We start from the raw sequence: 14,475 nt of genomic DNA, 5'->3' as shown, positions 1-14,475 counted from the left end.
AAGACATTTTGAATTTCGTACAAAGGACTCAATGCCAAAATATATTTTTTAGTTTTAGCAACATATTATAAAGGTTCTAGAAGCTTTGCCATCATTCCCTCCCTCTCCATTAACGGTTATCGATATGTAAAGCACCGAAGCAGCAATAAATCCATATATTGGAAATGCGACTTATACGACAAGAATATGTGTCGTGCTCGGTGCATCGTATATTATAATCAGACCATAAGATTCACGGGGGTCCACGAACATGAAGCTCCCAACAAAACCGAATCTCATCTGCCTTTATGCCAGGAATATTACTACGTAACATGAAAAAAATGTATTTGGCTTAAATACAAAATTGTTTTGAATATCCTTTTTGTCAGTCTGTTTTGTGATATTTATTTTCCATTTAATTCCATTTTAGAGGAAATCTCGTATTTTTTAAGCAAACGAGGATTCAAGCAAATGCTGTATGAGAACTACGCCTTCTGTGCGAGCAAAAGGTCAGATAACGTAACATATTGGAACTGCCAAGATTTGAGGAACCGTTACAAGTGCCCCTGTAAAATAATCATTAATGAGAAATTAGGAGTTTTGAGGAAGATCGGAGACCACAATCACCCGTTCGATGAAGTTCTGGAAAGAATTAGAAAATTGAATTTGGAGATGTTCTAGTTTGATGAATTTCTTAAGTTTTTAGTAGTAAAAGAAACTCCTTTTTGAATTGTATTAAAAATATTCTAATCATTCATTCAGAAACTCATTAATAGTTTCAAGCTTTTTTGTTCCGCAGAGTTTTCCTAAATTTTCCTTTCCCTGAGGACGCTTGAAAGTCGTTTTCAGTAACTGAGAGCAATCTACGTCACTGCTCTTAATAAAGTTTTTCAGACATTTAATGTATTACCTCACTTTTTTTGCTCCGAATGCCATTTATGTTTCAACAGATCTGTGAATCCGTAAATCACCTTTTCCTCCGTTTCCTTGAGGTATTTGTAATTACTGTATATATTTTCAGGGGTGTCTGGAAGAGTCTATTTCGCTCCTGGCAGAAAGCACCCAATAATGGTTCTGGATAACTACGGTTATAAGCTGCAGCAGCGCAGTGAAACTAGGAGCATTTGGCGATGCACTCAAACAGCTACCTGCAAAGCTAAGATCATGTCTTTTGGAAAAACTATACGAATCAAATCATCGGTGCCCCATAATCACGGACCCACTTACAAGGGAAATTACAACGATCTCAAGTGGCAGGCAGTGAGAATTGAGTATTCTTATCAGTTTAGAGATCAAGCTTATAAAACTCTGTGACGAATATAGAGTATACAATTTCTGTAGTTTTTAATAAATTTATCATAATTATGCATTGGTTATTGCATGGCGAAGCCACAAGCCCTATCCATAGGTTTACTATACCATATAAATTTATTGAGATATTACTATTTGTAGCTTCCAACCAGAAGCCTGACGTAAGCCTAAAAGCTGTGCTTCGAAACCAGAAACTGATGATGCATCGCCAATTAAAGCTCCAGAGATCCGTGGACGCTTTAACATCTTACATGTTTGATTATTACAACAACCCCCCAATGGACTCTTCCTCCCTTACCCCCGTACCAGTTTGTGAAGAATCAGCATCCTCAAAAATCTCCTCACCAATCGAGCCAATAGACTCCTTAGAGAAGCTGACCCAATTCGAAGAGAAACTCAAAGATGAAACCTACTTAGCTCAAGTTATTGAGTCCATGTCTTTCATCTGTGGCAAGAGCGGCAAGGCTATGGGCTTGGACTGCTGCTATAAACTCATAGATTATTTCCTTACTAGAAGGTTTGTAGCACAGTGCTCTTGGACTGGCAACACCCGAATGGGACCTGGAGTAGGCAAGGTACCTCTGAAATTTTTCCACAACTTCAGAAAGTGTTTTCGGGATATTATCACTTTGGCTGATTCAAAATTCACGGAGACCGAGAGTGAAGACTTTTTCAAGAGGGTCATGAGGAACAGCGTAAAGAGGGTAAGTGCTGGACAGATGAGACAATCCAGGCACAAGAACAGACCGAAGAATTTGAAGTACAATCATGTACAATGGAAAAGAACGCACAATGAAGAGGAGAAACAGTTTGATGAATTGGTTGAGAGTGAGAAAGATGGTAATGGTGAGTCCTCGCAGTCATATATTAAAGTTGATTTGGACTTTGATGAGGAGGAGGGTCTGGTCTAGTTCAGGTTAGTTTAGGTTAGTAACAGAGAGAGGCAAATAGCGGTATGAAGTTTCATTGAATAAGATTTGTTTTATAAAATGTTATATATAAATGAATAATTTTAATCTGTTGTTGTTCAATTTTGTAATAAAATTTCAAATAAGTTTGTTGAAAAATAGGTATAATTTTTTTGTTCCCTAACCATCGAATTTGCAAGATTTTTGGTTTTTGAGAAGTTGGTTAAAATTGGCAGGTCACGTACTCTTCACGTCGACATGGGCAAAGACTGCAATGCCATAGGATTTAAATATGCCTTGCCTTGAACTAGTTTTTAATTTTTTGCTTGAAGACGGTGATGGTATTAACAAAACTTAAGACAACTTTAATTTTCCTAAACAAAATCAGCGAAGTCGGTCTAGATTATTCAAGACATTTGCAATTACTACAAAAACTTCGCTCAATTTACTCATGAGTGGATCATTCCGTTAAGGTCAGGTTACTTAAGTTACTTCAGATTCTTATGACAATGTCCTTGAGCAAAATTTAAATTAAAATGCCATCCAAAAATTTCTGGATGTCCCGTTTGAAAATCAATAGGTCAGATCACTTTATTTACTCTCAAATTTACAAGCTGCAACCACTTTCTGTTATCCCCCGGTATATTATTGAAGAAATTATGTATTTTCGAAAGTTTTTCAACTTGTCTAAATAAACATTTCTTCTAAGAAAACATAAATTCGAAATTTTCAGGTCTTGTATATTTTTCCTACGGCAAGAAGCATCCGATGATGGTATTTGAAGGCTACGAATTCATATTCAAAATGACCACCGGGTCCAAAAGCATTTGGCGCTGCAACCGGGAAAATCGGGTCCAGTGCAAATGTCGGCTTATGTCTTCAGGAAATACCGTCACCTTTAAGTCTGATATTGAGCACAACCATCCCCCAACCTTCAAGGGAGATTATACCAACTTGAAGAGCCAATTAGTGTTTATTAAATATGCTTCTAAATTTCGACAATAGCATAGCTTTAACCAAATTATTATTGTTAAACCTGCAGAAATTGTTTGTAGAAAATATTTTGTTTTCGGTATTCAAATTCTATAAGGTGCTAGCATATGTTATCATCGTAATTGATTATGAGAGCCCTGATTGCGAATTCGCCAATTTGGCCAGAAGTTTTCTTTATTTGGCCTTGAAGAAACACAACTTTATCATTATATCTGGCATTGGTACACTCTTAATGAATTATTGACCATGTCTAGCTACAGTTAACCTACTGCATTTTCAACCATTTCGATACGAAATATAAGTAAATGTTACATTTTTAATTTATTTTCTTTGCTAGAGCAGAAATTCTAGTCATTGTCAGAATATTCCTTATTTTTATAATGGTTTTTTCATCGTCATTCTGCTGAGTTCATAAATCATCGTATAATTTTTTAGGCCTGGTCTACTATTCTTATGCCAAAAAGCACCCTATAATGATCTTTCAAGGGTATGAATTCATTTTTAAAGTGACCACCGGCTCCAAAAGCATTTGGCGTTGCAACAAGGAAAATTTTAAGTGCAAATGCAGGCTTATGACTTTAGGAAATATCCTCACGGTTAAGTATCCTGCTGAGCATAATCATCCTCCAACCTTCAAGGGAGATTACTCTTACTTGAAGAGGCAGTTAGTGCTGATCAACTACGCCTCTTCATTTGCCCTGATGCAATAATTTTCCAAATGAAAACAACATCGAATTGTTGTTGGAGAATTCAAATTATACAGTGGATACCATAATAATGGTACATTACTGAACTGCAGATTTTTTATGTAAAAATAATTGGTGATTAGCGCAAAACAACCTTAAGTAGGCATTAAAATATCAGAAGCATGTCTTGGAAAGCAATCGCAACTATTGTGCAAGAATAATGTATTTATGTGTCAATTATTAGTTGTCGTTGTCGTCATACAATAAAATAAATGAGTGTTAAATGCTGATACAAAAAATGTTTTTTTTATTAATTAACAGTTTAACAATAACCCTAATTAACTAACGGTTGTGACAGTAGCATTGATTAACCTCACATTTTGAAACTATCAGACATTGACAATACGTGAGATTTTGCGTCTGCGTAGAAAAAATTGTGGAGCAAAGCTCGTTTGTTTCAGGCGGGGTTCTTTCCACATGTATTCAGTATTGGCCCTTAGGGGATGGCTTTGCATTTCTCATTTATTATATTTAGTTTAAGCCAAATATGGCCCAAATGGACGTCTCGACGTATGGAACGGCAAGATTTGCCGTTTAAAGGGCGTGACATATTATAGCGGCTCTTACGCTTCAGTCAAACAAATCTCGAAATTTGATACAAAGAAAAGTAATCAGTGTGTTTACTAAAGTGAGCGCTCCATCCACTTCAAGCGGAAAAAGTTTTTTTTACAACTGCATTATTGATGGCAATATCACTGAGGTACCATTAATAGGACCGTATTCGTCGATTTTAAATTGGTGTCAGCAACGTCTGAACAGATCGGGCATGGTAAGCATACAGCTACAAGTCTCCGCAGAAATTTTTGGTATATTCCAAATGAAGTCTGTGTTTATTAAGGGAGGTGCCCATTAGACGAAATCAGTTTTTACCATTAAGTCTGTCAAAAATTGAGCCTCGGGAACCGATATAGTATTTTTTCTTCCTCGACTAGATACAGGAATTCTCTTTGAGAAAATCAAGAAATTGCCCCACCCTGTATAACGCAATTTACCAGAAAGATTCACGACCCGCTCAGAAAGTAATTTCGATATTCATGCATTAAAGGATGTATTCTCATTATTTGTCTCTCTGTATACTGATAAACTAACAGATAAGTAAAGTAAATTTTCCTTTAGGTCGTATATACTTCGTTCCTGGTAGAAAATACCTCAACTTGGTATATGACAACTACGAGTATAAGTTCAAAAAAGCCGATAACTCCAGACAGTGCTACAGGTGTAAACGAGACTTTTCTGGCTGCAAGGCTAAATTGGAGATATTTGAAGACGACCGAATAACTCTCAAAGAAGATCATAATCATCATCCGACATATTCTTATTCGAGATTGGTTACATTGGAGTCCAGGATGTACCGCATCAATCGGAAGATAATGACCAAATGTTATGTAGATTTAAATTGACGTGCAGCGATTTTTACGTTTTTAAGACATCATGCTTCCTTTAAAGATGAGAATAAATAGTTTTCCATTCATTTCATAATTATCTTTCCGTTTGTAAGATGAACCGAATGCTTAATCCTTGATTCTGCCTAACTCAGAGGTTTGTTGGTCAATCTGAGTTCTTTGCTATTAGTTCCAATATTTGTCTTCCTTCTCTTTGAATTGCAGATTGTTGCAGTTTTGGTTTGTTTTTTTGTTTTGTTCTCGAAATTCAATATTTTTGCATTTCTAGATCGAGTCTACTTTACAAATGGTCTGAAATATCCTATAATCATCATAGGTGGTTACGAATACAAAACCAGGCCCAGTCAAACGAGTTCGAAAACCTTATGGGTGTGCACCCAGCAAAGCAGAGCTCAGTGCAAAGTGCGATTACTATCATGTGGACGCAATATATTAATTAAAGACATTGCCCATACTCATGACCCAACTTTCAAAGGTGACTACGAGGAACTCAGGTCTAAGATTTTTAATATTCAGTACACCATGGAGAGATTTAATCTGTGAATTTCTTTCCCTGCAAAAGTAATATATATATTGTGTATATATTGTATATTGCATATATTGTATAAAGTGATAATGGTTTGATCTAATATATGACTTATATTTTACAAAGTGTGCAATTTTAAAATTACAAATAAAGAATTTGTACATTTCTACCATATCAAATCCTTGGCTTCTTCATCACTCAATATGGAATTTGGACTGCTAAATCCTAAAGAAAAGCATTTTTTTATCTTGAGGGGAAGTGGTCCTAGTAGCAGTAATAAAGCGTGGGGAGCGAGGCCTTGCAAAAAGGCCCTTAGGGTCCCTCTTCCTTCCAAAATCCCCTCTTTTTCTTCTACATGGATCCCCTCCTCCACAAAACAGCCCGCTCTCTTTACGAAAGAGATCTTATCCCATTCCAAAATCGGGAGTTCCTCCAGGAGAAGAAAAAGGACTCCGAAAACCCTATGAATAATACATTTTCCTTGCTGAGTGGTAGTAGGATTATTAGGGCACTGTCTATATAAGTAACGCCTGTGAGAACGTCAATCGCTTTTTGTTGGTAATCATCTTTCCATATTAGCGTTGTTACGCTTCTTACTAAAACTTATGAAGGAAAGGAATCCCTCCCTATATCCAAATTTGAAGTGCGTACCATCAATTGTATTTTAGGGCGTGTCTACTTCATCGGTGGCAGAAAACACCCCAAGATAATATTAGACAATTACGAGTTTAAAATAAGACCGAGACCTGGCAATAGTTCAAGAACCCTTTGGGTGTGCACCCATGTCGACAAAGCAAATTGTAAGGTACGACTTTTGACCTCTGGGAACAACGTATTGGTTAAGGCGGTTGCACACTCACATCTACCCACTCATGAGGGAAGCTGCGAACATTTACACTCCAGGGTATTCAATGTTAGGTATTCAGACATATTTAGATAAGATTGGTGTGTATATTCGGTTATATGCAGTCCAATAAAGCTGAAAGATCGATATAAAAAACGATGTTTTTCTTTCATTAGCCTGACTTCCCCAAAGTATAGAGAGGTTTTTATGTATAATTTTTTAATGTAAACCCTGTATGGCGAATTTATTTTTGCCTCGAAAGGAAACGTCCAAAAATCGTTCTTGATAAGCACAAATTCCGATGCGTCCTCATGGAGATGGTACGAATAAAAACCATTGAATATGCGTCCAAGAACCTAGATCGAAATGCAATCGACTTCAATTATCAGGAAATAGGCTTATTATCATGGATGTGAGCCACAATCATCCACTCACTTTGAAAAGGTTTTTTTAGGCACTTACTCCTCACTAGAGTTTACAGAGCTTACCAACAGCAGATCTGCTTTTCAAGTTTTTATGCGTCCATGAACAAACTAAAATTAATTTTAATTTCTCTGTATTTCGAATCCACCAAAAAGACTTTTGGTTCTAGAAAGATAATGTCCCCGTGTCGTATTTTAGCACTAGTCTACTTCGCTCCAGGCCGGAAGTACCCAAAACTTATCATGAACAATTATGAGTTCAAGATGATCAAAGCGGAATCTACAGCTACAAGAACTTTGTGGATGTGCACTCGTGACAGATACAAGTGCAAAGTTAGGATAAAATCCTCTGGAAATAACATTTACGTAAGAAATATCGCTCACAATCATGGACCTTTAACTACCACGAACTTGGAGGGCCTTCAGTGCAGACTTTTTAATCTTGTAACGGCCTTGAACTTTTAGGTGTTTAGGAAAATATGTTTTATAAACATATGTTTCATTGAGATTGTTATTAATCTTCAAGATTGGCCAAGAACACCAGTACAAGTTTATTTTTTGTGCTATAGTTTTTATGGATTTGGTAATGTTTGCTGGCTTGTAAGGACGGTTAGTCAGGGTCGATTTCTTGTTTAATCGATTTTAAGGTTTTTGGGAAATCTCTATATTTTCGAAGAATAGAAGATTTCCTTCCTCCAACATGGAATGAAATTCCTACTTTGGCTTCCTTCTCCATTGCAGAGGATGTCTGGATATGTTATATTTCTACTAAGGTCTGTGAGAACTCGCCTATCAGGCAGATTTTTCTTACATATTAAAATGATAATTAATAACTGCGTTATTCTACCATTTTTTAACTAATGTTGCTCCTCTAATGACAATAGAGATTACAGCATATTTTAGGGTAGTACGACTCTTCAGGCGTTCTACAACTACTTATCCTTAATTTTCCGCTTATATGTTTATCAGCCCAATCTCCGCTTCCTTCTTCCCACTGTCAGTATTGAAAACTATAAAATTTTTATCTAAAATTGAGTATATGTTGGTGACAGAGTTTTATGGACACGCTTTATAGAGCATGGAGTAGCTTGCTAGATAGTTTCAATTCAATATCTTCCAACTCAGGTATATAATTTTTTCGTTTGGTCAGTCTTAGTATTATTCACTAGCGAAATGATTTCCAGGTAGAAAATGGACTCGATCGGGAAAAACGAGGAGTGACGTGTGGAATTTCTTCACGAAAGTCTCTAGCAATTTCTCAACTTGCAACTTGTGCGGAAAAAATTATAAAAGCTTCGGGGCTACAACCTCAAATTTCCGAAAGCACCTCGAGCTTGTCCACGCCATTCGAGACTTGTCTGAAGAAACGCGAAATTTAATTAGGAAAGGATTGATTTAAGTGATTCTAATATCAGTATTTCATTGTTAGTAAATAGATTTGCATGTGAAGAAGCTTTTGTATTTTGGTGTAGTTGATAAAAAAATCCTTTTCCCAATGGGAAAAAAATTGTAATTTTTCAAGGTTTTGATATGTCGCAACCGACGTTGCCAAATTGTTTTTAATTTCAGAAATTTTCCGGAAAATATTGATGGAAATCTTTTTTATTAGTTTCTTCCTCTCTACCACATAAACTTATTATTATTCCAAAATAACAAGTATTTTTAGCTTTTTCAAAGGGTTAAAGGGTAAGTATACTATAATAATATTCTCCTATTTGATCAAAATTAGATTCATCTAAAGAGTTGATGACCGGGATTTTTTTTAAATTTTATTAGCGTATCCCAACCAGATGTAAATTTTTTTTACCACTGTAATTAAACATACAACAATATAGACATGTGGTGACTGAACTATCTGCGCTTCACTTCTCTTTTTCCTTGGGCCAGCACGTGCAATAATTTGTCCCCATGGCCTCAAGAGAACCTTTCAACGACAATTTATTACATCACAATAATCGGCAAAAAGCAGAAGCACATAATGATGAGTCTCAATGCAAACAAGTATCTAATTCAATCAAATGGTTTCTAGGTAAGATATGGAGCCTATCAGGGAAAAAAAGGAGTGATGTGTGGAACTTCTTCACGAAAGTATCCAGAAATACTTCAACTTGCAACTTGTGTGGAAAGAATTACAAAAGTACCGGGTCTACAACCTCAAATTTCCGAAGACATTTGGAACTCACTCACGATATTCGCAATTTAACTGAAGAAACGCGAAATTTAATTAGAAACGGACTGCTTTAAATGTTGTTATTGTCAGTACTCAATTGTTGCTGATTTGAATATTTAATAGAATAATTGATATGTTTTGTTGTTTTAAAAAGCAATAAAATTGTTGAAGTTGCTTTTGTTGAAATTCTCTAGTAGTCGTAGCCAATCTAAAAAATTCTCTAAAATTCATTTTAAGCGCTTCTGTTAAGTCAGTGTCTGTTCTAAACCTTTACAAATAAAAAACGCGAAAGAAGCAATATCTGTAGCTGAGTAAGTTTTTTTAGATTAAATATTTATTGCCTCTGTAAAGGAATCAATCGATTAAGGCTGTTGAAACATCAGAACTTCAACACTGAAACAAACTGAGCTCTATTTTTATGATAAACGATTTATTTTTCCGCTTTTCGAAAAGGCAAATATGACATTATGAACTCATTGTTATGAAAATTCATCATTTGGAACTTTTAGCTCAGTCAATTCCACGCCCTAAAAATGATTTTTTTATTCGAATGAAAATTTTTAAATTCCTTTTAATAAAAAAAATCATCAAAGTTTATTTTCATTTCATAGAAATCGTGTACATGGCATGCTTGCAAAAATCATGGCTCCAATACCCCCTAAAACCACCCATTTTCAGATACCCTATATACGTGTATCGTACACGTAAGTATTAGAATTCGGTAACTAATCATCTTTATGATACATCTGAAACAAACTCCTTTTAGGTTACTCATTCGAGTCATTTCGAAGGGAGAGAAGCGAAGCCTGGGCATACTTTGATAAGGTTTCTAGGGAAGCTTGCACGTGCAAATTATGCGGGCGAAATTTCGGTCTTCGAGGAGGCATATCAAATCTCAAGAGACACCTCAACAATAAACATTCATAATGTTGTCATTGTAGTATGTATGTAGTATTAAAAGTGTTTCCTTGTTATGTGAGTTAAAAGTTTTTATATTATCGTGGAATTGAAGAGAATTTAAATTTTAATTACTCTGTTTCCATGGAAGTTGAAAGCGTTCTGGACACGTTTTCAGGTTTGAACTTCTCAACGGCACCCCGTTTTCAAATAATTCTTGTTTTGCTTCAAGCTCGGATTCGACAATTTGCAGGATCGGCACAGCATGAAAATTGCAAATGACTTGTAAATGAAAACGGTTTTACCAGTTAATAACCTGAAACACATCATCTAGCAGTCTAAGTGTGCACCAAAAAGACCCAATTAAAGTGCTAGTCTAGATTTCAATCTTCTGGAAAATTCTGGCAAAGGCGGATTCTCACATCCGCTCACCCTTGCAGGAAAGAGGCTTCACTGCTCTTAAGTCCTAGATTTTCAATGTTCAATACACATCTGAGCATTTTTCAAACAATATATGATGAGTTTAGCTTAGATTCAGTACTGACACCTCTTTATTCCATTACTACGAGTGTAATGTTTTTAGTTCCCGGTATTGTACACTTCTCAGCTGGTAGAAAGCACCCGATAATGATAATCGATGGCTACGAATACAAATTGCAATTGCGAAGCAATACAAAGTCCAGCTGGTGTTGCACCCAGGACACCAAACATCGCTGCAAAGTGCGTCTAATGGCAACTAGAAATTTAGTGCAAATCAAGAGTTTCGGCCACACTCACGACCCAACCTTTAAGGGAGATTATCATTCTTTAAGATCGCATGAGGTCACGATGGAGTATAGACAGAAATTTAGAAGATCTTGAATATTATACTAAGAATATAATAACATCTGTTATAAACGGCCTATAAATTGCTCCAACTGTTCAACACGAATGTATTTTCGATTAAAAATGATAAATATTGTCATGACGTAGGTGCCCTTGGTTGAGCTCTATACAACGTGACTCAAAAAAGGGTCATATGCAAGGTACCGTTAAATGATCTGATAAAACCTTGACACAGGGACCTGGGCTCGAAATGCGATGATATAACCCAACTTGCTTTAGACGGAAATTTAATAGTTTTCGGAACACTGGAAATTTTTGTAAAGTCTCCATCGAACATTTCACCTACGAGTTTCTTACATGCACGTTATTTGAGCCCCCCTCGACTCTTTTTAATTAAACTTTTTTTAGCCACTGTAGTAAGTTTCGCCCCCGGAAAGAAGCACCCTATAATGATAATCGATGGGTACGAGTATACGCTTCACACCCAAAAAAAAACCAGTAGTCTCTGGCATTGCTCCCAGCAGAAAAACAAGTGCAAGGTCAGGGCCGTAACGAAGGGAAATGAGATTCAAATCAAATCAATTGCCCACACTCATAACCCAAGTTTCAGAAATGATCAGAAAGCTTATCCTCAAAGGATGTTTAGCGTCTCATATACTGACAGGCTTGTTTCGTAACGCTCAGGGGTTCCAAATATATTCCTGCAATCAAAGTTCCTATTTTTGAATCTTGTCATGTGGAAACAAAATACTGGGTGATCATGAAAAGACCCTCGTTGAAATATCAGTAGCATGTCTGAGATCAATCCATCCGTCATCTGTCTGGTAGTAAAGAGCTAATGACTTAATCAACGACCTGCGGTTACGGTTTCCAGTCTACTGACAGACTTTTTGCACTGATCACCCGTTACATGTATGACCACCAGGTTACCGCGATTTTATCTGCTAAAATCCCTTCATTATTGTAGTGACTGTTCATTTCACTCCCGGCAGAAAGCACCCTGTTATGATCATCGACAAGTACGAGTTCAAGCTCTTCCAAAGGACACCGAATCACAGTTTTTGGGCCTGTACTCAAAACGTCAAACATAAGTGTAAGGTACGACTGTTAACGACCGGCAGAGAGATTCGAATGAAGGCAGTACCGCACACCCATTCCACCACCTTCAAAGGAGATTACATGAGCCTTTTCTCGCAAACCTTGTCACTTGTACACTGCAATAAGTTGGCAATATCTGACTGAGGATTCTACAGTGTTCGGTGTGGAAGAAAATGAAGAGATTCAAGTGTGCCAGCTTTAGGTTTTTCGTCGTTTTATTTATAGTTAGTGCTCCATTGCCGCGATATCTTGCAATTTCTGGACCTAGTTCATGGGTCATTAGTTACGTTTATTTCCAGCATTTACTATGAATACCAAACTATAGTCAGCGACAAATAAATTGTATTGCTCCGTGTAGATGTAGTTTTCTCACAAAATACCTAATTTTTCTTACTTACTTATTCCATAATTATTTATTTCCAGTTACCGTCCACTTTTCCCCTGGAAGGAAAAATCCGATCCTCATTGTTGATGGATATGAGTTCCGGATGATTAAACGGTTCAACGAGGTCTCAGCTACCAACTATTGGGTTTGCACACAGTGCGACAAGCACAAATGCAAGTCCAGGTTTATAACTACAGGCCATCTTATCACCATGAAGGACGTAGCACACAATCATCAAAGAACCTTTAAGGGTGACTATAGCAGTTTGCATTCTCAGGTGTTTCGCTTGCAGTTCTGCAAGGCTTTAAAATTACGATGAGTTTAGTAAAACTGGCATAGCATAGACGTTTTAATCAGCACTTTATTCTATATTATTTTATAGTGACTTTATTTTAATGTATATGTCCCAATAAGAGAACAATAAACTAAATTTTACTAAAATGCCTTTTTCATTCCGCAAAAATTCCTCAGCGCCGCAGCATCATTTCCATTTCATAAAATCCATATTTTTAGTGACAGTGTACTTTGCCCCAGGCAAGAAGCACCCGCTAATGGTGATTGACGGGTTCGAGTTCAAATTATCACATAACAGTTCTACCAATAGTGTATGGGTTTGCACTCGTAATGTGAAGAATCGATGCAAAGTGAGACTGGTGACTACCGGGCGGCAAGTGCAAGTGAAGTACTTTCCGCACACTCATGTGCAGACCTTCAAAGGAGACTATAAGGCTCTCAATTCGCAGATGTTTTCAGTTGTGTATTAGCCACAGGTGTTAGTATTTATGGTAATAAATTAATAAATTAATAACTATTATTAATTTTGTCTGCGTGACTCATAAATCTGCAGAGAGATGTCGACTAGATATAGTAAATCTAGGCACCTATCAAAGCGCTAAATACCTATAAATGCACAACCAGGTGACTGGAAATGTCTCAGGAATTGAGAGTCACATATGATTTATGATACTCCCGAGAATTTTTCAAAATGAGACTTCGACAGTTTTCAATCTCGGGCGACATTTGCCACGATTTTGTCCCTTCCTGTTGTCTATAGTGATTTGAGGGGTTCTGCCACGCATTTCCAAATTTGAGTTGAAAGGAGAACTTTTCTGATCGCTTTTTATATACAGTGATTATTCCGTGAGCAATTACTATCGAAACACATCGTTGAAAATAAATGAAGGCTTTCAGTACTTCTTATTGCCCAATTGAATCTGTCAACTAAAACTCCGAAAAATATTGCATTACGCAGGTACCACCAGTTCAAGTGGAAGTAGAGGGATTGTGCAAGTGGACTGTCAGGTTAGCTGAGGCTGACGTAAGCTGAGTCCGTCTGGTCGACGTCCCCCCCCACTTCGATGTTTACATTAGAATCTCGCTTACATTAGAAATTTCGCTGCCTTCGCGGCGATGGAATGTTTTAAAAGTACCACCGCAAATAGTAGCAATGCAAATAAATATTTAAAAAAACGATTAATCTATGACTAATATTTATATTAACAAAAATACTGAAACGGTGAGAGATATGGTAACAACGGAGTGACTTCGCACAGGTTAGCCTCAGCTAGCCTTACGACCCTTTTCGTTGATCTTTGTCAGAGGCACATTGAACCTTATGCGGCCCTTCTTCCACTCGCACAATCCCCATGTTTCCACATGAACTGGAGATACCTGTACATATAACTTTCGGATTAGTTCTTCTGGCCAGGGTCTTTTTGGTTATTCGACCAAATTCTGGGCTGACAAACTCCTGTGACGAAGGATATCCTGAGTTGCCCGCATTGTAGCACCTCTTTCAGTCTTCCACAAACTGGTACCTTCCTTGAGATTGCGGGTACCAACGAACGAATTAAATAAAATTAGTGCTTTTTGCGAAATTTCGAGCCCGAAATTTTTGGTGGTAAATAAAGTAAGCTCGAAGAGGAATTTTGACGAACGATTAAGGTCTGTAGCATTGAAAGTTCCACC

The 14,475-nt window shown here is 36.9% G+C and overlaps 1 protein-coding gene across 2 annotated transcripts in view; it reads left to right on the top strand.

Moving 5' to 3' along the window:
• The window catches only part of LOC136415792 (protein tramtrack, beta isoform-like), a 108,022-nt gene that overhangs the window by 89,106 nt on the left and 4,441 nt on the right, over positions 1-14,475 (top strand). Inside the window, exons 4-5 of one of the 2 annotated variants that reach the window (XM_066400603.1) lie at positions 1,432-2,206; positions 2,932-3,014. The exons of the other annotated variant lie outside the window; for it this stretch is intronic. Of the exons in view, the coding sequence (XP_066256700.1) occupies positions 1,432-2,201 (770 nt within the window). The 3' untranslated portion in view covers positions 2,202-2,206; positions 2,932-3,014. Of the gene's footprint in view, positions 1-1,431; positions 2,207-2,931; positions 3,015-14,475 lie in introns of those variants that run through there. 2 annotated transcript variants of the gene reach the window in all.

Source organism: Euwallacea similis, chromosome 21 (assembly GCF_039881205.1).
Source record: "Euwallacea similis isolate ESF13 chromosome 21, ESF131.1, whole genome shotgun sequence".
Classification (NCBI taxonomy): Eukaryota; Metazoa; Arthropoda; class Insecta; order Coleoptera; family Curculionidae; genus Euwallacea; species Euwallacea similis.
This window is presented reverse-complemented; position numbering and strand designations above follow the sequence as displayed.